This window comes from Miniopterus natalensis, chromosome 12 (assembly GCF_054644295.1).
Source record: "Miniopterus natalensis isolate mMinNat1 chromosome 12, mMinNat1.hap1, whole genome shotgun sequence".
In the NCBI taxonomy this organism is placed as follows: Eukaryota; Metazoa; Chordata; class Mammalia; order Chiroptera; family Miniopteridae; genus Miniopterus; species Miniopterus natalensis.
Window position 1 is genome coordinate 48221639 of NC_142092.1, and position 23547 is coordinate 48245185.

General features: G+C 43.1%; 1 protein-coding gene across 1 annotated transcript; it reads left to right on the forward strand.

The window, feature by feature from the left end:
* Positions 1-1178: 1178 nt before the first annotated feature.
* Positions 1179-23219, forward strand: CLTA (clathrin light chain A). The gene is made up of 5 exons (XM_016222850.2): positions 1179-1525; positions 9475-9512; positions 11284-11401; positions 15985-16096; positions 22771-23219. The coding sequence occupies exons 1-5, from the start codon at positions 1309-1311 to the stop codon at positions 22940-22942; spliced, it is 657 nt and encodes a 218-aa protein (XP_016078336.1). The 5' UTR covers positions 1179-1308; the 3' UTR covers positions 22943-23219.
* Positions 23220-23547: the final 328 nt, after the last annotated feature.

A 23547-nucleotide genomic window follows, 5' to 3' on the forward strand; every position in this document is an offset into this window, starting at 1 on the left:
TTCCACACACTGGATTTTCCTGAGAGGCACATGGCTACCACTTGTGATTTGGATTCTTGGTATATAATAACTCTCATAGGCTTTGTTGCCTTTAAACAAATACAAAAAATACTTGTATATTTTAAAAAACCACTTTCTTGCCCCTTGCTGACTACTACTGGAGACATAATTGACCTCTGGTTGTCTGGTGGTTTTTTTTCCTCTTTAGGGTGGGGTGGTAAAGGAGTGTTGGCTATTGCATAAGCTCCCCTCCTCAACATGAGCATGACTAACTGGAATCACTATCACGTCTATGTTGCAGACAACAATACCTAACCATGTTATAAGCATGTCCCTTAAAATACCCAAGGAACTTAAAAAAAAAAAGTCCCTAGCGGGAAAAGGTGTGTACATGTAAGAGGCTGTGACTAGTACGACGGAGGTGCTGAGGAGACCTGGGTTTCCTGGCCACTGGCTCCCTGTGTGACCTCTCTTCCCACAGGGGCCTCAGTTTCCTTTATGAACCAGGTGACCCCTACGTAATTTTCCAGCTCCTGGAACTTGTCTAGCTCTGAAAAGACGTACTGGGGGCAACAGGACTTTGTAAAAGGAGGTCTATTCGCCTTTTAATAAAAATACTATGGGGGGCGATCAGAGTGGATTTAAATTAATCACGTTTAAGTCAGGCAGCTCTAAAGGAGAAAATCCCAGCTGGGTGAGTTAAATACATTTAAAAATAAAATCAGTATATCGCCGTAAAAGGATTCAGTCTTCCCAACAATCCTGGGAGAGAGGCAATGCAAGATTCCCAGTTCCACTTTACAGATGAGGAAACTGAGGCTCAAAAAGCCTAAGTAGCTTGCCCCTTCCGAACTCGGCCAACCATCGCAGTCTTAACTTCACCTCACCTCCGGGGTCAGCACCGCCATCCCCTCAGCGGCGTCGACCCGGGACGGCGCGGTCCTAAAGCCTGGGTGGCAGCGCCGCTTCAAGTCGGGCGCTGCTTCCGCCTTTCTTGAGCCCACGGGGCTGACCGCCCTCAGCCCCGGCGCGGCCCCAGTCACGAGTTTTCCTCAAGGGCCCGCCCCTCCTCCTGCTGATTGGGTAGCTCTTGAACGATTGCTGTCCTCTGACTGGCTGTTACCTTTTCGGCTCTCCAACACCACCTAGACCAACCGGATATGGGGGCAGGGTTTCCGCTTCCGTCTTCTCCCTCCTCTTGCTTGTCCGAGCGGAGTCGCTACCACTGCGGCCGCTGTTGGTCAGGGTGTTGGTGGGTCTGTTGGGTTGTCGCTCAGCGTCGGTGTCCGTGCCGTTGAACTGCCCGTCATGGCTGAACTAGATCCGTTCGGCGCCCCCGCCGGCACTCCCGGCGGCCCCGCGCTGGGGAACGGGGTGGCCGGCGCGGGTGAAGAAGACCCGGCTGCGGCCTTCTTGGCGCAGCAGGAGAGCGAGATTGCGGGCATCGAGAACGACGAGGCCTTCGCCATCCTTGACGGCGGCGCCCCTGGGCCCCAGCCGCATGGAGAGCCGCCGGGGTGTCCGGGTGAGAGTGCGGGCTCGTTTGAGGCGGGAGGACTTACCTGGAAACTCGGCCCAGAGCGGGTCTGAGAGCTCTCTAACACTTTTTATTTGCTGAGCTGGGAGGGTAAGAAGGAGTGCAGAGAGGAAACGAGACCCCGGCCCGGTCATGCTGAAACCTTGGCTCGAGACGCCAACTCCGTTCTGTGAGTGTGTTTGAACGCACCTGGGCGCGGGCAGAGCAGCAAAGCAAAGCAAATAGGGTGACCGTCGCGCTGAGGAGCCCGAAGAAGCCCGTTCCATTCCGGAACTTTTCATTGAGCACTTGCTGTGCCATGAGCCTGGCCCCTGAAGTACAGCCGCATTGGCGCAGTTTGGGCAAAGACTTACAGGCAAGTCTGAGCCCAGCACAGAACCAGTTATAAGGAAAGGAGGAGAGAGAAAAAAATAGTTTCGTTTTTGAGACATACAGACAAAAATAGCAGTGATGCATTTATTGAGCACTTAAATTGTACAGAATGTTGGATTATGGAGAGGAAAGGAGGAGTAAATAGGAAACTCAAGAAAGACATCTAGCTTTGGAGAAAGAAGCTCGGACCAAAGAGGGATGAGAGTTTTACCATTTTTTGAAGTATTGGGGCTAGGACTCCAGGAACTCCACTTCGTCTGGGAACAGCTTTGGTAGGCAGTGTTGCTTAAGCAGAACGTAAGGTTAGCCTGGACCAGTCTTTCAAGAGGCAAATAGAGAGTGTTGTGTGGCCTTTTCCCAGCCACGCTCAAGGAAAAACAAAAATCAAGCAAAAAAAACCACAAAAACGCGGTAGAATGCCAATTTGACCTTTAATGCTTTATCTGTGTGTGATGTTTAGGATTGTCATGGAGGAAAGGATGAGTGGCAGAGATCTTAATAACATAGACACGTAGGAAATTAGCTAGATGAAATGAGACGTGGCTTTTCATTTACTTTTTATTGACTGATTTTAGAGAGAGAGACATTGATTTGTTGTTCCACTTATTTATGCATTCATTGATTGACTCCTGTATGTGCCCTGGCCAGGGGTCGAACCCACAACTTTGGCATATCAGTACAACACTAACCAACTGAGCTACATGGTTCGGGCCTTCATTTACTTTTTATAAATTCTAATTAAAGAATAGGGCATGGGTGGGGCAGATGGGAGTTACTTTAAGGGGCCAAGCAGTTATAAATGAAAGAAACATGCTGGTGTGAGATAATGAGTGTTGGAGACTGAGGCTTTGGTGCATTAGAACAGTGCTATTCATAAAAACATTCAGACTCCGAAATCTCAAATTACTATGCTAGCCCAGGCAGAACCTTTTTGGGAGAGTGGAGGTGGGTAGACTGCTAGTTTATAGCCTCTGAGTTTTTATACTATACCACGCTGCCTCCTAAGCAAATCTGTCCCCCATAGGTGACAATATGTAATATCTGAAAATGCAATTTATAGCTAGCAGATTGGACTGAACTGGGTTGTAACTGGGAGATGAAGTTGACTTTAAGTGATAAAGGTTTTCTTTTGTTGTTCTTGTGTGGTCTTTAGCATTTGCCTAAGAATCATAGAACACACTTATTTAGGTCCTTCATTTACCTCCTTCATTTAATAGAAGAGAAAATGAGTCATACAGAGAAGTGACTTGCTTAATAAAAAGGGCAAGTTAATAGCTGAGCCCTGTTTCCCCATCCTTTGACTGTAACATAATCCGCTGTAGTTTTAGCAGGGATAAGAGATTATCATTTCTGAAAAGCAGTTGTGGCTGCCCTGGGTAGGACAGCTTTGGGAGAATCAGGACCCATAGTTAAAAGACTGTCCTGATTCAAGAACAGTGCTGCCTCTTGTTCACTGTTGTATCCACAATACCTAGCGGGTGTATGCACAAAGCAGATACAGAAGAATGGGCAAAAGTGTCAGGTCCAAGGATCCTGTCTGGAAGCAGCAGATCTTGGTGACTGGCAGTTTGGAGAGGTAAAAGGGAGAGAATAGAGTTGGACATACAAGTCTTTTGTGCACTAAGCTTTCAGCAAAGGGAAGGAAGGGATGATTGCTGACTTAGTTCCTAGGAAGGACTTTCTTAGTGAACTAAGCATTTAGTGATTGAAAGCCTGATCTCTGCCAGTGTAGTTGGGGTTGGTAATAGTGCAGTGGTCAGCACTTCCTTGGGGGATTAGAGAACTAGTTGAACACTTTTTTTCTTTCCTCCTTTCTCTCTCTCTCTCCCTCTCTCATTCTCTCTCTTCCTCCCTCTCTCTCAAGATTCCGTACTGTTCTAGTCTGCTTGTGTGAATGTAGCTTTTCAGGCAACTTATATAGCCGCCACTGCCTTGCCTCAGTTTTTTCCTCTGTAAAAGGTGCAAATATACAACATGTAGGGTTGCTAGGATTACTTTAGAAAGCACTTGTAACATGCTTACATACAGTATATTATTACAACACACAGTACCTGGCTACTATTTCTTAGGCGTAGGGAGAGAAGTGTGTTACAAGGCCTATAGGCTCAGGAGGGAGCTCTGTATCTGATGTGTTATTATACAGAGATCTATAGGCAGGAGGCTCTAAACAGATTGAGGAACATACCTAAACAACTCCTAGCCTTGGGGGAAATGCCCATGGAGGATGGGGGCAGGCAGAAACCAGAGGGATTAGGCTTGAACCCTGGTCGACTCCCTCAGGAGAAGTGAAAAGATACATAAGTTTAGAGGTAACCTGCTGGGTGAACTGGCCCCTGGGATATTGAGGAAGAACAAGTGGTCAGGAAAGAGGCAGTCTAATTCTAGAACTGTTGAAAGCCTGCAATCATGAGGGCTAAGGAGGGAGGAAAATAGGTAATTAAGGAGCTACTGAGGGAGTATGGCAATAAGGCACTATTTCATATGTTTCTGTCAGGTCCTGTCTTGGAGGAAGAGAGGTACATGAATTTTAAAGGAAAGCTGGAGGAGGAGGAGAGTAATTTTCTTGGTAGTGGTGAAGCGAAGTTCAAGGAAATTTCATGCATAGTATTTAGTAGTACTGCCCATTTACTGTATGCCAGGTTCTCTCCATACTTTCAGATTTATGCAGTAAGTAGCTGCAGGCTAAGTGGTAGTGTCATCCTGTTTCCGATGAGAGCTGATCATTATAGAATTTTAGCAGTGATCCCAACGCAGCAAGCTAATACACGGCTTCACTGAAATTCAAACCCCAGTCTGCTTGACTTCAAAGGTTGGGGAACAGGGAAGGTTGAAGGTGGGTTTTGGGACAGAGTCTTTCATCTCTGGAAACATATTCTGACCCTTGTTGCTGTCTGGAGGCCCTAGACAGTTTCCTTCTGGAGCATCAGGTTGCTTAGCTTAGTTGTCCTAGTAAATCAAGGTGCCCTAGATGTCTTTTCTGCATGTTTCTGTAGCAAGACGATCCTTTGACTTAGGCCAGTTGACTGTTAGCACAGTGGTATGGTAACGAATAAGAGTTCAAAGCATTTGCCAGTGGGTCTGGATGAGTCTTCAGACCAAAGGACAGGCAGCATGTGACTTAAGGGGTGTGGGATGAGAACTGCTTCCAGTTTAGTGATGGAGTAGTGATCAAAGTCTTTCCTGTTGGGAATCGCCTTGGGCTGGAATATATTAACTGAATAGTTGGTATGTTAGCTGGAATATATTAACCAGAATTTTAAATCCTAGAGCCTGGCTTGTAGGCTGTAGGATTTAAAATTACCTCTTTTCTATCTTACACAAAAATAAATTCCAGGTGGATTAAAGAGAGGATTTTTTTTTTTTTTTAAGTACCAGGAGAAAAGTGAGTATCTCAGAGTAGGAAAGGCCTTCAGCATAAAAGGAGATACAGAAATCATAAAGGGAAAATGATAGCGTCTACAGTACAAGTTAAGTAGTTCTAGGTGTTAAACATCATAAACCATATAAAAAGTAAATGGGGAAAGCACTTGTAGTATGAGAACTAATTCATACAGAGAGCATACTTACTTAGAGATAAAAAGATAGCAAAAAAAATGGGCAAAACTAAGATAGTTCGAATATCAGATTTTTAATTACCTCACAGGAAATAAGATTAGCACAGCAAAGCCACCTTAAGTATTTTTTTTTCCAGCTATCAAATTAGCAAAAATTTAAAAACATGATAAAAGTCAATCTCAATGAAAGTTTGAGGAATTGTATTTCCAAAAGTTTATAGAGCACTTTTAAAAATTATATGGGGCCTGGCCAGTGTTGCTCAGTTGGTTGAGGTTTGCAGGTTTGATTCCCAGTGAGGGCCCATGCCCGGGTTGTGGGTTGGGTTGCAGTTTCAGGCTCAATTGGGGGGGGGGGGGCAAGCTGATCCGCGTTTCTCTCGCATTGATGTTTCTCTCTCCCTGAAATTAAAAAAATATATTTAAAAAGTTATATGGGTAGGTGACACACAAATAGCTTAAAGTATAAAAAGCCAGTGACAAAAACTATGAGAAACTTATTTTTGTATTATCATAAATAAAGCACAGGAGTAAAAGAATTGGGTTGTAGGTTCAATCCCCATTGGAGACACTTACCAGAGGCAACCAATTAATGATGTTTCTCTCCCCCCTCCCCTCTCCCCTTCTTCCCTTCTTCCCCTCCCCTTCTCCTTCTCCCCCCCTTCTTCCCTCCTTCTCTTTCCCTCTGTCCCTCCCTCATCTCTCTCTAAAATTAATAAACATACCCTCTGGTGAAGGAAAGGAAAACTCCCTCAACATTTGAAAATACACACACACACACAGGGTGTCCCAAAAAATGTATACACACTTTGAATAATTAATTCCAATGGGTTAAATCTGAAAAGAAAGAAGCATCAATTGAGCTATCAGCTATTAAGTGTGTATACATTTTTTTGGGACACCCTATAAAAGTTATAACATTTCCTCTAGGTATAGAATTAACTGTATCCCAAATTTTAACATGACCTGTATTTCCATTATTATTGAATACAAAACAATTTCTCATTCCTTTGTAACTTCTTATTTGACCCATGGGTTACTTAGGAGTGCACTGCTTAATTTCAAAGATTTTCTCATTTTTTGTTATTGATTTCTAACTTAATTCCATTATGGTCAGAAGACATTGTGAATGATTTCAATTGTTTGATATTTATTGAGGCTTGCTTTATTACCCAGCAAATGGGTCATATTCTAGCCTTACTGATGTTATTCTATATGATGTATATATGTTGAAGTAATCCAGATTCATAACCAGCAGTTGGAACAGCAAAGTTGAGTTGGGCTGGTAAATGCTTAGATCCCACAGTTTGTGTTCATGTATCAAATTATCAGATGATCTTTCCTCCGACTTCAGGGATTACTAAGGTTTTGTGCCACCTTTTAAAGGCTGATTATTTCATAATACATGCATTTAATATTTTTCTTAACATATTTTAAATATAAAAAATAAATTTAAGAGAAAACATTGTAATCAATGATCTGCCCCTTCAAGAGTACCTTATTCACCCCAAGGAACCCCGTGCGTATTATTCTAAGGTCATTTGTAAAGTGCTGATACATACAGGTTTGTTGTGAGGATTAAAACTTAATGTATATAAAGTGTTTAACACTGTGCCTGGCACATTGGAAGCGGTAAGGAGTAGGTGTCTTCATACTAAGAAAGTTGAGATTTAGTGATACAGAAGAATGGGTTATTAAAAAAAAGGTTATGTTGTAGGAGTCCAATTTTACTGAAAAATTTTATCTATACACATTAGATAAACTAACAGGATAGGAAACCAAGGGGTTCAGTAATTAAATTGCATGGCATTTTCTTCAGTCTCCATTTTCCTTTTTTAAAACAGAATGTTTTGGTAGCAGGGAGACATGCTGGGGAAATGATCTATAAAAGTTTTCAATACTCCCAAAGCCTACAGAAGGGTAATTGGGAGAAGCAAGAGAACCGAAAGAATGGATAAAATGTTAGTGTTGATTTGGAAAATGGGCAGTTAAAGTTGGGTTTATGAGCATCCCTCGGAGATATTGCAGATTTGTTTCCAGGCCACTGCAATAAAGCGAGTATTAAAATAAAAGGGAGTCGTAATCTTTTTTATTATGGTTGAGGGTCTTGCCTTCAGTTCGTAAAAAACCCACAACATTTGTGAAGCGCAATAAAAAAGAGATATGCCTGTAATTAGTTAGGAACCGAGACCAGAGGAGTGGTTTGATGAAATCTTTCCCTGTTAGAAGGAAAGAATGAGGCTGACAGCACCTGCCCCAGGCCTCTAGGAAAGCTGTGCAAGATATTTCCATATAATGCCTCTGAGGGCCTCCTAATGGTGGCCCACACTAAATGCTTGGTATTCCTTTTGTTACTTGAGTTCTTAAATCTTTTAGGTTCATCTCTTCTTTCATCTTTCCTCTCCTACTCCATGCAATAAGATGTCATTGCAGTTTGGGGGGAAAATGGACAAAATAATGGAAGTTCTATATAAGAGGTTGTAAATGTGGGTCAACCAACAGATACAGAATACAGATTATGTAGGTGGAAGCTAAATTTTTATTGTGTCTATATTGAGACTTTTGAAGGAAGTCAGAGCAGCCACTCGAGTGATGGTGTGCAGCCATGTATGGACTGCTTCTTAATGATGGCTAGGTTAGGAACACATGCTTATCAGGCCAGTCAGGTAACTAAATGAGTGTAACACAGAATGGGTTTTTTTAAAAAATGGGCCTTGCCCTGGCCAGTGTGGCTCAGTTGGTTGTACATTGTCCTGTGCACCAAAAGGTTGCCGTCTTGATTCAGGTCTCGGAGCATGCAGGAGGGAGCCGATTGATGTTTTCTCTCTCCCTCTCTCTCTAAAAATCTGTTTTTAAAAATCTTAAAAAAGCCCAGCTGGGCGTGGCTCAGTGGTTGAGCATCGACCTAGGATCCAGGAGATCATGGTTTGATTTGCTGTCAGGGCACATTCTCGGGTTGTGGGCTCAATCCCCAGTCAGGGGTGTGCAGGAGACAGCCGATCAATGACCCTCTCACCATTGATGTTTCTGTCTCTCTCTCTCTTTCCCTCTCCCTTCCTCTCTCTGAAATCAATAAAGATATACATTTTTTAAATCCTAAAAGAAGTGGGGCTAGTGGGGACTGGCAGATTGTCCAGAGCATGCTACATGTAAAGGCTACCCTCATTTCTGACAGTGTTGCCAATTCAGGAATGCAGATCCATTATTGCCAGATCTGTCTCTCTGCCCCTCGCCCCCAAACCTGGAAGTCCTGATGTTGTGGAATTTTCTAACTTAGTACTTTGTATTTTAAATAGGTTCAGCCTATGGGCCATGATTTTGTACTATGTGGATTGATAGTTTCTAGGTCTTGCTTAGGATTTTTTATATTTCTGAGATGGACTTTCTCATTTGGTTATGAATAATTGTGTCAATAAGACTGGATTGTACATCTCACTCTGAATTTTTTAAATTTGCATCCTTGAAAAGACTGATTTAATTTGGTATGTCTAAGTCTTACTGTTTTGGAAAAATTCCAGGTGCACTGTAGGAATTAGCAAGAAGTCTCAACTGTAGGCCATTAGGTGCAAAAACCTACCCCAGCCACAGGATGGAGAGTCTTGACCCCCAAGAAAGCACCTTGGTTTGAACACGAAGCTGCACATCTCTGCTCACTGTGCATGATTCCAGGCCATACTTTTCCTTCTCCAGAACTTTCATGGAGAACAGTTTGTCTGAGAGACTCTTCTGCCATGATTCTATGTGTTACCTCCTAACCCAGAAAGCAGAATCTCAAAAGATTTTGGGCTGGAGCTTGGGACAGATGCCCACGTTTTGGTGAAATTGTTTGTATATAAGCACATCTTGGTTTCATTAATTAGAAAGTTGTTCATTGTTATATCTAATACCTAGCACAAGGATAGCAGTGAGTAACTTATAGTACCTACAGCATACAATATTGTATTTTACTCTGTGAACCTTTGGCTTAGCATTTGACCAGTCCTAATGGACATACTTCGTTCTTTTGTCTTGCAGATGCTGTTGATGGAGTGATGAATGGCGAATACTACCAGGTACAGAGTACTCTGATTATGTTGAATGATAGTGGTCAAGAGTCTTCATTTCCTGTGATTTGAATTGACTGACCTAGGACAGACCCCACTCCCTTGACTTACTGGATGTATTAGTAGCTGATATGTTACCTGCCAATGTAGAAAGATTTGAAGAGAAGTGACACTGATAGAGAATTCTTTTAAAATGTTACTGACCTGGCCCTGGTGTTACCAACTGTATTCTTAAGAAATGACCCTTCATGATGATAATGGCAAATTTAAACACTATCTGTGGTGCACTGTGTCAAGCACTGTTTATACTTATTTAATTTTCACAACAACCTGAGGGACTGTACTGTTGTTATTCCTGTTTTACAGATGAATAAACTGAGGCACACAGCCCAACTTACATTGGCTTAATCATAGAGAACTTGCTAGTTTTTATAATTGAAAGAGCTCTGAGATAGGTTAGGTGTCCTCAGACTTGAACTCTGACTCAATTTCTGTAGGACTCTGGCCCTGCTTGCTGAGTGTGCAGTTTTATACTCAGGTAATTTTTCATGGTGGTGAAATGGCTGCAGCACTTCCAGGCCTCACATGTGCATGTCATATGATCTAGAACAAAACGAAGGTTTCTTATCTTCTTCTAACTACCCCAGAAAATCCTGCATTTCCTTCCAGACCAACAAAGGAATCCCTTTAGTCTGGGAAATAGCATGGTGGTTATTAAGCTTTGTGAGTCATAAGGTCTGTTAAACTACTCTGTTGCTATAATATGAAAGCATCCATAGACAGTAAATAAAGGAATGAGTATGGCTGTGATCTAGTAAATTTAATTACAAAACAGGTGGGAGGCCTGAGCTATAGCTTCCCATCCCTGGTTTAGAGGTTGGTCTTTAGAGTGAGACAGATGGGGTTCATATCCTGGCTTTATCCCTTATGAGCTATGAATTTGGACATGTCATTTTTCCATGCCTCGGTTTGACTCCCCAGTTGTGAAATGGGGGAAAAAAAACTTGCTTTGCAAGGTGTTTAGGAGAGAGAGTTTTTATGTGCCTGACACATGGAAAGTGCTAATAAGTTAGTTATAATACTTTAAATTTTTTCCACCTTTGTTTATAGTCTAGTTGGGTTAAACTGATAATCCCTACTTCAAGAGGTGAAATAGTTATCTAAAGAATAAGTTCTGTTTGAGTCTTTGTCAATTTATTAGCTCCCAAATCTAACCCACTAAAAAAGAAGTCTGCACACACACGACTCATGATTGCCTGTCTTTTCATTTTTTTCTTTGATGTGACTACAATAACTAAACATTTTCTTTTGGACTCTCCTCAAATTCACTATATTTTGAATAGGTGGTATTAATTTACCTCTTTCCTGCATTGTATAATAGCATTTAGGTTGTGAGTTTTAAGCCTTGCTCTACTGTGTACTTAACCTTTGTTACTTTGAAAATACACATAATCGCTGTGTCAAGTGAAGAAACCAAAACTGATAACACTGTTTCCTAGTAAGCCCATTACTCACCTCCTTGACTTTCCTATCTCCCACTCCTGTCCCATTTGTTAACAGATAGGAAAACACTCTGCCTCCCCATGGACTGTAAGGATTAAGTGCAGTAATGTTGAAAGCTCCCTATCAGCATGTAAGGTTGTGTTATTGCTGTTAAGATAATCCTTTAACATTTTACAATCTTCAGTACTGTACATAACCAGGGGTTCTAACTTGGATGAAGTGCATTTCAGGAAGGAGTTTTTGGTACTGATAGAGTACAATTGTGTTTTATATTAAGGAGAGCAATGGTCCAACAGACAGTTACGCAGCTATTTCACAAGTGGATCGATTGCAATCAGAGCCTGAAAGTATCCGTAAATGGAGAGAAGAGCAAACGGAACGCTTGGAAGCCCTTGGTAAGGAATCCCTTTCTGTCTTTGGGTGTCTATTTTCAGTGGAATAGTTGACCTTGACTCTCCTTTTATTTCTTTTTCTCTTGAATTAGCCATAATGTCCTTGTCTAGTGTTTGGGAAGATAATCTTTTTCATCCTGAAGGTCACAAGGCTACTCATGTGGAGATGCGTAATCACAGGCCATTGTGTAAGGATTAGGGCAGCCCAGAGAGCCACCAACTGCATTCTCTCCTCTCAAGAAGAGCAGAGTGGTGCTGGGGAAAGGAGCCGTGGACTTGGAGTGAAAGACTGGGTTCAGGGCCCACCCTTAATTCTTACCAACTGTGGGCACTTGGTTGCACAAACCTTGCAGAGTCTATTTCTTCATCTGAGAGGAGTAAGATCAGTGTTACCAACCCAGCAGGTACTCTGAGATGGTATTTATGAGAGTGCTTTTGTAAACTTGAAGGTATTATATCCATGTGAGAGACAGTCCATTTATCATTTGAAGGCTAAATTTAATGTAGCACTTAAGAGGAAAATGTGAGCTATGTTAGGAAACATACAATTTGGTTTTCTTACCCTAATATCCCTGGAAGGTAAGTTTTTACATTTTTATGGGTGAGGAAAGTGAAAAGCATAGGGAGAATAAGTTGTTATTTTTTTAAACATATTTTTATTGGTTTTAGAGAAGAAGGGAGAGGGAGAGAGATAGAAGAAACATCAGTGATGAGTCATTGATCGGCTGCCTCCTTCATGCCCCCTGCTGGGTGGGGATCAAGCCCGAAACCCAGGCATGTGCCCTGACTGGGAATCGAACCTCAGTCTCCTGGATCATAGGTCGATATTCAACCGCTGGGCCACGCCATCCGGGCTAGAATAAGCTTTTGAATCACACAGCTAAGAAGTGATAGAGTCAGAATGTCAGCTTAAATCTGCCCTGCTTCAGAGTCCATGCCCATCTCTTCAGCCACATTGCATGTAGTGTACACCATCTTGCTGAGCAGGCTGAGCCCAAGATCAGTGCCAGCCAGTCTGGCCTCCCGTGAAGAGCTACGTACATGGAGTGTCAACTGTTGGGCAAGATCAGGAGAGGCTTGGTATCTACATGTAGGTTAGAGAGAGATGGCAGAGTGTGGGGATGTTATCCATGGAATATTTTTTCTCAGCTTTTTATTAAAATTTCAAACAGAATAGTTGAAAGAAGATACATGTATTGTGACTATACAATCACATAATTTTTTTTAATCCATTTTAAGATACAGACATCACATACTTCATGCGTATTTTATTGTACGTCTAGAAATATAACGTTATTCTGTGTAGCCACAGTGTCAGCATTATTCCTTCTTGGGACCACTGATCTAGTAAAAATGTGACTCCTCTATTTTTCAGATGGGGTAACTGACACCTAGAAGTAGGAAGAGGCATGACCCTGAAACACAGCCACTTAGTGTAAAATCTATTCATTCTCTAGACCAGTTTATGTGGTTTTCAGAACACAGGGCACACTTATGTCTGAACCTTTACAGCACTATCTGCTAGTTATTTCTGTGATGATGGAAATATTCTGTGCTGTCTGGTATGGCAGTCACTAGCCACATATAGCTATTAATAATGCACTTGAAATGTGGCTTGTATGACTAAGACACTGAATTTTAAATTTTACTTAATTTTAATAAACTTAAATAGCCACATGTGGCTAGTAGCTACTATACTGGATAGTACAGCTTTAGAAAGATAAAAATAGGTCTTCATGGTGCTGGCAGCCTCAGTCCTTGCTTGTTCTTTATATATCTCTTCTTAGTAGGCTTAGGGGCAAGACTTAGCTAGGATTAGTACTACTGTTTTTCATGTTACAGAACCCAACTTTATCTTTCTTTTTTCACAAAGTACATTCTGATTGAATTGAATTGGCCCATGAACTAGGTGTTTCTTCAGCTTCACCTTTTTTCCTTGCAAGAACTGTGAGTAGGCACAAGATGCTAAGAATAGAGAACCAGTGTCAATGGTTTGCAGCTTAGCTTCTCGCCGTTCTTAAATAATTTGCGTTTCTGTGAATAGTAATGAGGATGGCCGGAGGAGACAGCTGTCAGTGTGCCCTGCTCTCTCTAAGGGGACTCTATTTCTCCTTCCCCCTTCTCAGATTCAAAGAAATTGAATTATGGCTTGTATCTTTGTCTCATCAAGCTAAACATTTAAGAATTCTAAGTTATTGCCAGTGTCACTTCATAAATCTGTAAAAGTAAGATAATTTAAAGGGACTGTTTTATATAATAAGTACAATTTGTACAGGTAGTCACAACTTTTATTTAGGTAAAATTTTTAGAGGTAAATTTCCATGATACTGTGTTCCTACAATATGATAACATTTAAAAAGTTATCAGACTACACTGAAAGAAAATAATCAAAAAATAATTTTTAGAAGTAATTTCACCAGTCTTGAAATTAAATTTAACATTTTAAAAATGGTATTTTTCAGTTTCTTGCCCACATGACACTGTCGGTCGTCAGCATCTTCCTTCATATCATAGCACCCTCTGTTCTGCATATACTTAGTGATGTGGACAGACACGCACCAGAAGTTTATTCTGTGTACTTGAGTCACCAGTGGAAAATCTGAGTAAAATAATTATCCTGAGCAATAGGTCACCTTTTATAATGTGAAACAGTGGGGAAGTTTTTAGATGCTCTTAGGCTATTTCTGGTAGTTACATACTGCTTTCTGCAGGTTGTTCCTACAAGACATTTTTTGCAAAGGCCCTAAAAATGCCCCCAAATGCTTCATTTCTTCCCTTGGATGGCTGTCATCACCACTGCTTTCTACTCTTCCCCCCCTTGAGGACACTAATTACAGGTTGGGCTCTGGCTCTGCACTGTCCAAACTCTAGTCTGGACCAATGGCAACCACCTTCTAGTCACATCTTATGACTATTTCTCGGCTTGCTTCCCTTGCCATTGTGCCCTTTGGAGGCAGCATAATGAAGTAAGAACATGGGAGCTTTACAGCCAGACCTGAGTTTTGAGTCTTGGTTCTGCCACTCATTGTAACCTTCATGAAAGTTTCTCAAACTTCCTGAGCTATAGTTTTTTCTCACTGCCGACTATGACACTACAGTTTATCTTCTTGGGATTATTGTAAAGATTAAATGAGATGTCTACAAAACACCTGCCAGAAAGGATGTCCTTAAGCACTCGTTTCAAGTGAAATATCAGGGTAACTTCAGGTGTCAACTGCAGCAGTGGCTGTGACTTATATTGCATTTTCTCCCACTATCTACTGATGTGTCTCTATTTTAGCTAAGTGACTTAGGAAAACCCATATTTAAACACATAACTTCCTGCTAGGTGTGCATTTTCTCTAATTTCTAGAACCTTTGTAGATAACTGTTAGTAATGATCCCCAACTTCCTGCAGTTCTCTACTGGCGTTTCTCTCTTAATTCTGTCCTCACTTTGTCACAAATTCACTGTGCAGTCTAAGCAGGAATAAATATTTTGTGGTCTTCCCAATTCTTAACATATATATTCTACTATTACCTCTGGTAATTTTCCTATAGCTCCCTGCTTCATATAAGTGCTTCCATCATATTTAGTTAAGAGAGTGCCATCTTGTATTTTATAGAACCATTAATTGTCAGCCTGAGGTATGGAATATAAGTTGTGAGAAGATTTTGTTAAAAAATTAATATGAATAGCCTACCCTGAACTAATATTAGCAGCATTATTAAAGAATCAGCTGGCCTGGCCGGTGTGGCTCAGCGGTTGAGCATTGACCTATGACCCAGGAGATTGTGGTTCGATTCCTGGTCAGGACACATGTCCGGGTTGTGGGCTTGATTCCCAGTGGGGGGGTGTGCAGGAGGCAGCCAGTCATTGGCTTTCTCATCATTGATGTTTCTATCTCTTTCCCTCTCCTTCTTCCCTCCTCTCTCTGAAATCAATAAAGACAGTAAAAAAAAAAAAATCAGCTGTAGCCCTGGCTGGTGTGGCTCGGCGGTTAGAGCATTGGCCTGTGCACTGAAGGGCTGTGGCTTCAATTCCTGGTCAGGGGGCACGTTCCTAGGTCATAGATTCAGTCTCTGGCCCTGACCGGAGTGCATGGGGGAGGCAACCAATTGACATGTCTCTCACATTGATATTTCTCTCCCCGCCCCACTCGCTCTCTCCCTCCCTCCCATTCTCTAAAAATTAATGGAAAAAAATATCCTCAGTGAGGATTAACAAAACAAAAAAAATCATCTGTAACTGCTTTTTCCCAGGTTGGTGCCGCCAAAGGCTTGCTTCCATTAAAAGTCAGTATTTCCACTCTGGCGCACCCCACCCCCAAAGAAAAAGAACAAAAACCAACCACCAACTAGTGATCACTAAAATGTCAGTGGACTGGGATAAAATGTGAAACACCTTGGATAGAACCACTGAGATCAAGAGTTGGATGGACAAACAGGGAAAATAGAATTTTATCTTCCCAACTATTCTCCCAATACACATTTGCACACATACCTGCACACAGCATAAATTTAGTAAGACCAAAATAGACTAATGAAATGAACTTGAATTTGTGTTTTGTTTCATTTGTATTATCTTTCTTTTCCTTCCCTTCAAAGATGCCAATTCTCGGAAGCAAGAAGCAGAGTGGAAAGAAAAGGCAATAAAGGAGCTGGAAGAGTGGTATGCGAGGCAGGACGAGCAGCTACAGAAAACAAAAGCAAACAACAGGTCAGTCCATGGTGCTTCTGGCATAGCTTGTTTTCCAAGATTGAATCAAATCCATTTCCAACAGCCAGGATAGGTTCTCAGCTGTTAACTCTTTCAGTGTGAAGTGTCTTTGCGGGCTTTCGAAAAAGTGCTTGAAACATAAGGGTTGCAAGTCTTTTGGTTCTGGGGAGCATAATTTAGCCTGTTTATTAGCCATCCCAGTTATAGTGAGTTTAGCTCTTCAGCTAAGAGTTTGGTTCATATGTATCACTTGTAATGGAAAAGTTATTTCATGGATCAAGTCCACATATAAAAATGTAACCCTGAAATGAAAGGCCACTTTCATGACTATACCAGGATCTCAGTCTGCTGGAGCTGATTATAGATTTGGTCATGTTGCAGCCCCTAAATACAACCCTGCCTTCAGAAAGCTGCTTCACAGAGGGGTCCGTTAGCAGGGAAATGTGCTTTGTAATTAGTTAGCCAAAGAAGGTCATCCAACATGGCAACTTCAGAATTAAGGGTTCTCTAGGTATTTACCTGTGTCTAAGAAAATCTTTTTTTTTTTTTTTTAAATATATCTTTACTGATTTCAGAGAGAGGGAGAGAGAGAGATAGAAACATCAGTGATGAGTCATTCATCAGCTGCCTCCTGCATGCCCCTGATTGGGGATCAAGCCTGCAACCTGGGCATCTGCCCTGACCAGGAATTGAACCCCAATCGCTAGGTCGACACTCATCTGCTGAACCACGCCCGGACGGGCTCTAAGTAAATCTTTAGTTGACTTTTTAAAAATGCTCTTCTCAAAAATATACTCACTCACTAAAGCCTAAGTAGTTGTGGGAGAAAACATTCTCGTATCACTCCCTGACTGGCAGCTGTGGTCCTTAATGCTGCACGCCTAGTGTCCACATGGAAGTAGTTCAAAGAAAAAGAGGTGGAGGCAACGCTTCTTGCTTCAGTGTAAGTCAGTGGGTTTGCTTTCCTTGCTGGATTGACTTCATTCACTTCAGTGTAAAGATAGGATTTGGGGATAGTTTTCATTTTCAGGGTAAAGAGCCTTAGGTTCCTGCCCTCAGAGGCAGAAGTAGGTTTAAGTGCCCTTGTCTCTTTCAGCTGTATTACATGGAAATCTGCCAGAAAAAGAGGGAGGTGGTTGCTTTGCCTGCCACCCTACTATGGCAGAACAGATGGACTGTTTGTATAGCAGCCTTCAGCTATCTCCTGTTGGCCATCCTTGGTTCTGTCAGATACCCCTCACCTAAGGGGTTTGAGCCTCTGTCCTCGCCACCTTCTTGTGGCGGATGCACTCTCTACATGCACTTATTGGGTTCCATTTGAAGTTCTGTGATAAAGTATGGTGGGGCTTCTGAGCTTGTGATCACTGTGAAGTGCTGACAGGTCCAGGCTTCTTTATCCTGTGCTCATTTAAGATGGTTTTCCCCAGCTGCAAGTTCACATCTCTAAAGAAAGATGAGTGGGTGCTTTGTGCAAGGTGCTGTTTACCCTAGTGAGTTGCCTTAACCTACGTGGTAAAACTGGGCTGGCCTTCCCTGTTCAAGGTCCCTGAGGCTTAAGCAAGTTGACATTCGGATTCTCAGACTTAAAATATGATTATGTTGGGAATAGGCTTCTGATTGCAGAAATATTTTCAAGCTAGTTTTGCTAAACGGTATCCCTTCTGTCTGTATAGGGAATTGGTTGTCCTTGAAGAGAATAGTTGCATCTGTTTTTAAGAGCTGAGTCTTAAAGGCTTAGACCCTCCAGGCTTTGATTTAGGGCTTAGTGTACTTTTCTTTTTGTAGAATTGGAGAATGTTGGGTTGGATAGTCTCAAAGATGAACCTCAGGTTCCAGAGAGGGGAAGAGAGTTAAACTCACCACTCATTTAGAAACCAGATCACTTGCCTTGTAGAAACCTTGCAGCACAGACAGGGCTGATCCTGAGTATGTAAAAGCTAGTGCCACAGTAGCCACTGTCACCAGGGTTCCAGAACAGAAGGGATGTTTTTTACACTTTATACCAATTCTTCAGTGGGCTGAGGTGGAAACCATTATAAAACCACTTGGGGACTTCTTCCAATGGCATACACCCTCCCCTAGAGATTTTGACATTGCTGATTGTTCCCCCTCCCCCATTTATGTTTGACTCGAACATTTGAACATTAGAGTCCTAAGGGACTAAAGTCCCATTAATGTGTGTAAAGTGACTCGTCTTTCTTGTCTGCAGGTAAATAGTGAATATTTTGAGGAAAGAAATTCAAGCAATGTCATTCTCCCTGGGTGACTCTTGCAGCAGTTGGGTATATAAGGGGGACCATAGAGATAAAGTAGAGTGGCAGAGAGGTTCAAAAGGAGACTCGGGGGTAGCAAGCCCTATTTTTATGAGTGTATCATCAGGCTTTCTGCCTTCCAGATGCCCTCCACTGAAGCCAGAGCACATCTGTGCCAGGTACTGTGCTGGGCTATGGGCAGGGAACAGTCAACAGACCTTGCCACAGCAGCTATAATCTCTCATTCCTCAGACTTTATCTTCCTCCTTTTATCCCAAGTTGGGGCTTACATGTCACCGCACAAGAGCCATGAATTAAGTGACAACGCATGGAAAATAAATCTCTTTTTATAGGAGCCAGTCAGAGGGGTTTATTCCTGGCAAACAACCCCAGACCACAACAGAAACATTTCCCCTTTTCCAGGTAGCTTCGGTGCTGACTTCACTTCTCTCAAGACTTGTAAAAGTATGGGGAATCCATGATGCCCAGTGAGGCAAACATTTTTTCCAAGCTTGCTGTATCAGTCTTTTGAGCGACTTGTGGTCAGACCCGAAGGCATTCCTCCTCCCCTCTCTCAGGCTTCCCTGAGCCCCTTCCTGCCTTGCCTGAGGATTGCTGCTCTCAGGTCCTTCTGTCTGAGGGGCGAAGAACAAACAGGTGGAGGGGCCATCTGTTTGTTGGATGAGATTTTCCATTTGTCCTGGGTCTGTAACCATGGCAGAGAAGTGCTGTTACACTCAAGCTCTTGAGTGTTAGGGCTACCTGTAAAAAGGAGCAAAAGCCCGACATTCAGGCCTTTGTTGTCTTAGTGCTGCCTTGATAGGAGTCATTAAACCTTCATTTTCTTCCAGCAGAAGCAAAACGCAAGTTGAAATTGATTAGGGGTAGTGGTTGGGTAAACTAAAAGGATTATGGGTTTACAAGCTGGCCTGCCTTTCCTTTCCCTCCCACTCATTTTGCCCACAAACAACTCTCTTTTCCTGCTGACTCACTGAGTTACAATCAAGCTGTTCTTTTGCTTTCTTTAAATTTCCACAGAACAGCTCCTATGTGTAAACCAAAATGATAAAGAAGGAAGGGTGTGGGTTTAAAAATAAACTGAAATTAAAATCACTAGCATTTCCCTTCAAATAAATATGTGAGTTTATGTTAATAACCAGGCATGATTGTCCTTTAAAAAATGTTCCTTCCACTCCTGTGCTCCATACTGACCTGGTAAAGGACAGGGTAAGACTCCTTGAGCAAGATTCCCTGCCCACCCACAGTGGACGAGGTAGGCAGCCTGGGGCAACAGAGTCTAAGTCAGCTTGTTTCCTGCTGTGTGAACTCCACTCAGCATTCTCCACTTTCCTTCTTGTCCCAGAGCCCTGCCATTTTGACCCATTCCTGATGTGAGAGTTAAGGAAGAATGAAGTGCTGGCTTCTGGGCTGCACTTTGTCAAAGCAGTCGAGTCTGGCATGGACTGAGCAGACAGTCCTATTCAGGGACACACAGTAAACCAGAGCCAGAGCCCTAGTCTACAGTTCTTTCCACAGACCACTTGCCTCCAGCTGCTTTTTTCTCTAAGGTGGGAATTTTGAGATGACCAGTATGTTCCTAGGATACTGGAAGTTGATCCCACCCAGCCAGTGTGGAGAAGCAGTAGTTGGATAACCCAAGATAAAACTGGCTCTAGTACCTAGCTTGTCTGGTACACCCAGTGATAGTTACTGGGGGTGGCAGGAAGGTGACATTGCTTCCTGAACACACACCAGCTGGGAAGTACTAATATACACTGAAGAGAACCAGGCAGCTTTGCTTGTGAGTTCTGCCCTTGTTGCCTCTTACCGCTGAGCGAGTTGCTTCATCTCTAGGCCTCCATAACCTCATCTGTAAAGTGCAGTGAGAACGCTTAGTGTCTAGCTTGCTGGGGTTGAGAATTGAACCAACACAGTGACTGTAAAAGGGCTTAGCCCATAAGTAGGTGCTTAGGAAATGCTCATTGTGGCTGGGGTAAGGCAGGGGAAGAATCATTGTGGGGCAGGCCAGCAGGAAACCGTGCCCACTGGAGTCTCCAGTACTGGAAGCCTTGCTGGGTTAGGATGGAGCCTTGGGAACAGCTTTCCCAGAGCACAGTTGTGCCTCTATTGTGGATTTGAGATGTTTCTGCTTCTCAATGTTCTCTCTTTTTTCCTGCCTGCTTGCCTGCCTTTTGGACCTCTTGCTGTCTAGGGTGGCAGATGAAGCTTTCTACAAACAACCCTTCGCTGACGTGATTGGTTATGTGTATGTTGCAAAACTAATTCCTTTTCTTGTTTTCTTTCTACTTTTCATTTAGAGTTAATACACCTTTTATGCCACAAGTTGCTTTGCTTTTTAAATGCTGTGGGGGCTGTCTGAGTTGATAAGCTGGGGCTATGATCCATTGATTGTCTTGCAGAATCATGACTTCCTACAACTCTGATTGCCATTTTTTGTATTCAGGGGTTTGGAGGGAAGGAAGCTGACTCCTTTTCCAAATGTGGGTCATTTGTGATCTTGTCTGGGAAGGTTTTGGGACTGGAGGGCTCTGGCCTTTTGCTGCCACCACTACCTCACTGCCCCTGGTGGGAAGGGGAAATGGCCCCACCTGGGAGAGGTAGATGCCCTGGTTAGGAGCCAGTGAGCACAGCATTTTCTACACTTGGTTCTTTTGAAGAACATGGGATTGGTTGCCTCTCTTTTGGGCAGAAGGGGTTGTTTCCGATGGGGACTTGTAATGGTTTCTCTATGGTCTTACATGTCAGAACTCGTTTAGTGGCCAACTTCTGATGCCCTGTCCCCTCACCCTTGCACAGAGAGGCCCCAGCTTCGAGGTCAAGGTAGCCAAAGCTGTCTGATATGGTCCACTTTGGCTTTTCTCCCCTCCAAAAACTGCATCTTTGGAAGTTTTTTTTTTTAGGGGTTCCTGTTACCAAAGCAGTATTGCTGAAGACTTGGAAACTGTTCTCGCTGCTTCCTCCTTATATATTAGGACTAGATTTTGAGTAAAGAAAGATGAGGGTGGAATGGAGAAAGAGAAGAATTTGTGGGAAGGGTGGACAACGGGCTGAGAGGCACAGAGCCTCTGGGGCATGTGACCTTCAGATGTTCATCCCATTAGAAGACAAAACTAGGCCCCCAGATGTATTTGCAATGATACTTGTGAAATGCTGGATTTACAGGTGGTGTTGGATTTGATTTTTGCACATTCTCTCTGGAGTAGAAATGGAGACTAGAAAGGTCAAGTCTGCGTTTGCTGGGCAGCAGGGTGACCCAACAAAGCCAGCTGCACGTTCCCAAGCGTAAATAGAGTGGCAAGGGCATGTCTAGCTTACTGACCATCTGCATTGAGCTCATTCTCATTTTCTGTATCTGACCTAAAGTTTCTCTCCTTGTTTCTTTTCTTCTCTTCACCTTTAAGCACAAACATAAATCATCCTTGCTACAGCCTAGAACAGTTAAGTAAATCTTTCTCACTGCCCCTAACTGTGTGTGCCATGCAGTCGCAGTGTTGTAGTGGCTCTGGCTTCAGCAGTGTTTGCCACGGCCATCCCTGTGAGAGTGCGACCCTCTGTCCCCAAAGACCAGTCATCTCCATTGCTTTTGCTTTGCCCGTGATGCTTGTTGAAGTAGATAAATATACTGTGTCTTTTCCTCCTCTTAACCACTGTCCTTTTGGGCTCCCACCAGCTGCTTCTGAAGTGGGGGTGGGCTGACCTTGACTGAAAGAATGTTGGAGCAGCATCCTACCAAAAAGCACCTAACATTGATTGGCTCTCCAGCCACTGGGTGCCCACCCCTGCTACAGTGTGCCCTCTGTGGCTCAAGGTACCTGGCTGGAGGGAAAATGGCTGAACTAGAGAATGTCCTAACGAACCCCCTTCCAGAATGGCTTTAGACTCTAGTGCCTGCTAGCATGGGAGCTTGTTTTGAATTCCTTTGGATCTGCCCTGTTTCTCTCCAGCCTTAGGAATGAATCCAGAAGCTGTAGTGCAGTGAGCTGTGGGCTTTTTAGAAATCTCTAAATTTACTTGAAACTTAGCACAGCCCAACGTAATCTACTGATCAAGTTCTTGACAAGCCTGCTGCTTTGCTTTTGTTAACAAAGGCATTGTGTAGCTGGCTAAGGACTTGCTTTTTTAATGCTCTGTATCAACAGAGACAGACACAGAGAGAGCGAGCCCTGAACCAAACACCTGTATTCCAACATTTTACACAGCAGTCCAGGCACCCTGTGCCTAGGAGAGCTGGCCATGTGTCTGCTCTTGAGTCTGACCTGGGCCAAAGGCTGTGGTTCTTTAGAAACCAGAATGCATTAAGTCAGGCATGAAGATGCGGTTGCTTCTATAATAAGGCAGCCAGCAGGTGGCTCACAGGGGGTTGTTCTACATTAAACCAACATATTTTGTTGTTGCTTCCAGGGCAGCAGAAGAAGCCTTTGTAAATGACATTGACGAGTCATCCCCAGGCACTGAGTGGGAACGGGTGGCCCGGCTGTGTGACTTTAACCCCAAGTCCAGCAAGCAGGCCAAAGATGTCTCCCGCATGCGCTCTGTCCTCATCTCCCTCAAGCAGGCCCCCCTCGTGCACTGAAGAGCTGCCCTGTGGAAACACTACATCTGCAATATCTTAATCCTACTCAGTGAAGCTCTTCACATAATTGGATTAATCATGTTGAGTTCTTTTGGACCGAACCTTTTGTCTTTAGAGTTGCTCATTGTTTGTGATTGCATGTTTCTTCCTTCAACTGTTCTCCCTGGCATTCAGAGAGGAGGGAGAGGTGGTGGCAGAGGGAGGGAAGCCTCCATGGTAGCCTCAACCTGTGCTTTTTGTGCATTATTCTGAGAATAAATTTGTTTCAGACAATAAATATGAAGCTTCATTATTGACCTCAAGATGTGCTGCAGTTTGGAATGAGGTTCAAAGGAAAAAGGAATTTACTTTTGTCATTTCTAGGGCTGAGGCACCACAGTCATTGGGCCTCCACCCCTGCTTTGGACTAAAATAGCTCCAAGTTTCTATTGTCTTTGGAAGTTTCCATTCGGAAAGGGAGTTCCAGGGCTAAAAGTTAACCCCCTCACCAACCTATATTACTTTCTCCCAGATGGCTCTTGTTTATCACTGTCGCTTACTTTAGGGTCTTGGATGGTATATTTCAGTGGCTGTCTCTCTGGGGTGCATAGGCTATAGTGAGACCT

Bases quoted from the DNA above. Each gene is read 5' to 3' on its own strand.
- CLTA (XM_016222850.2), top strand. From the start codon at position 1,309: ATGGCTGAACTAGATCCGTTCGGCGCCCCCGCCGGCACTCCCGGCGGC. The intron at 1,526-9,474 runs GTGAGAGTGCGG...TTTGTCTTGCAG, and splicing joins AGAGCCGCCGGGGTGTCCGG to ATGCTGTTGATGGAGTGATG. The intron at 11,402-15,984 runs GTAAGGAATCCC...TTCCCTTCAAAG, and splicing joins GGAACGCTTGGAAGCCCTTG to ATGCCAATTCTCGGAAGCAA.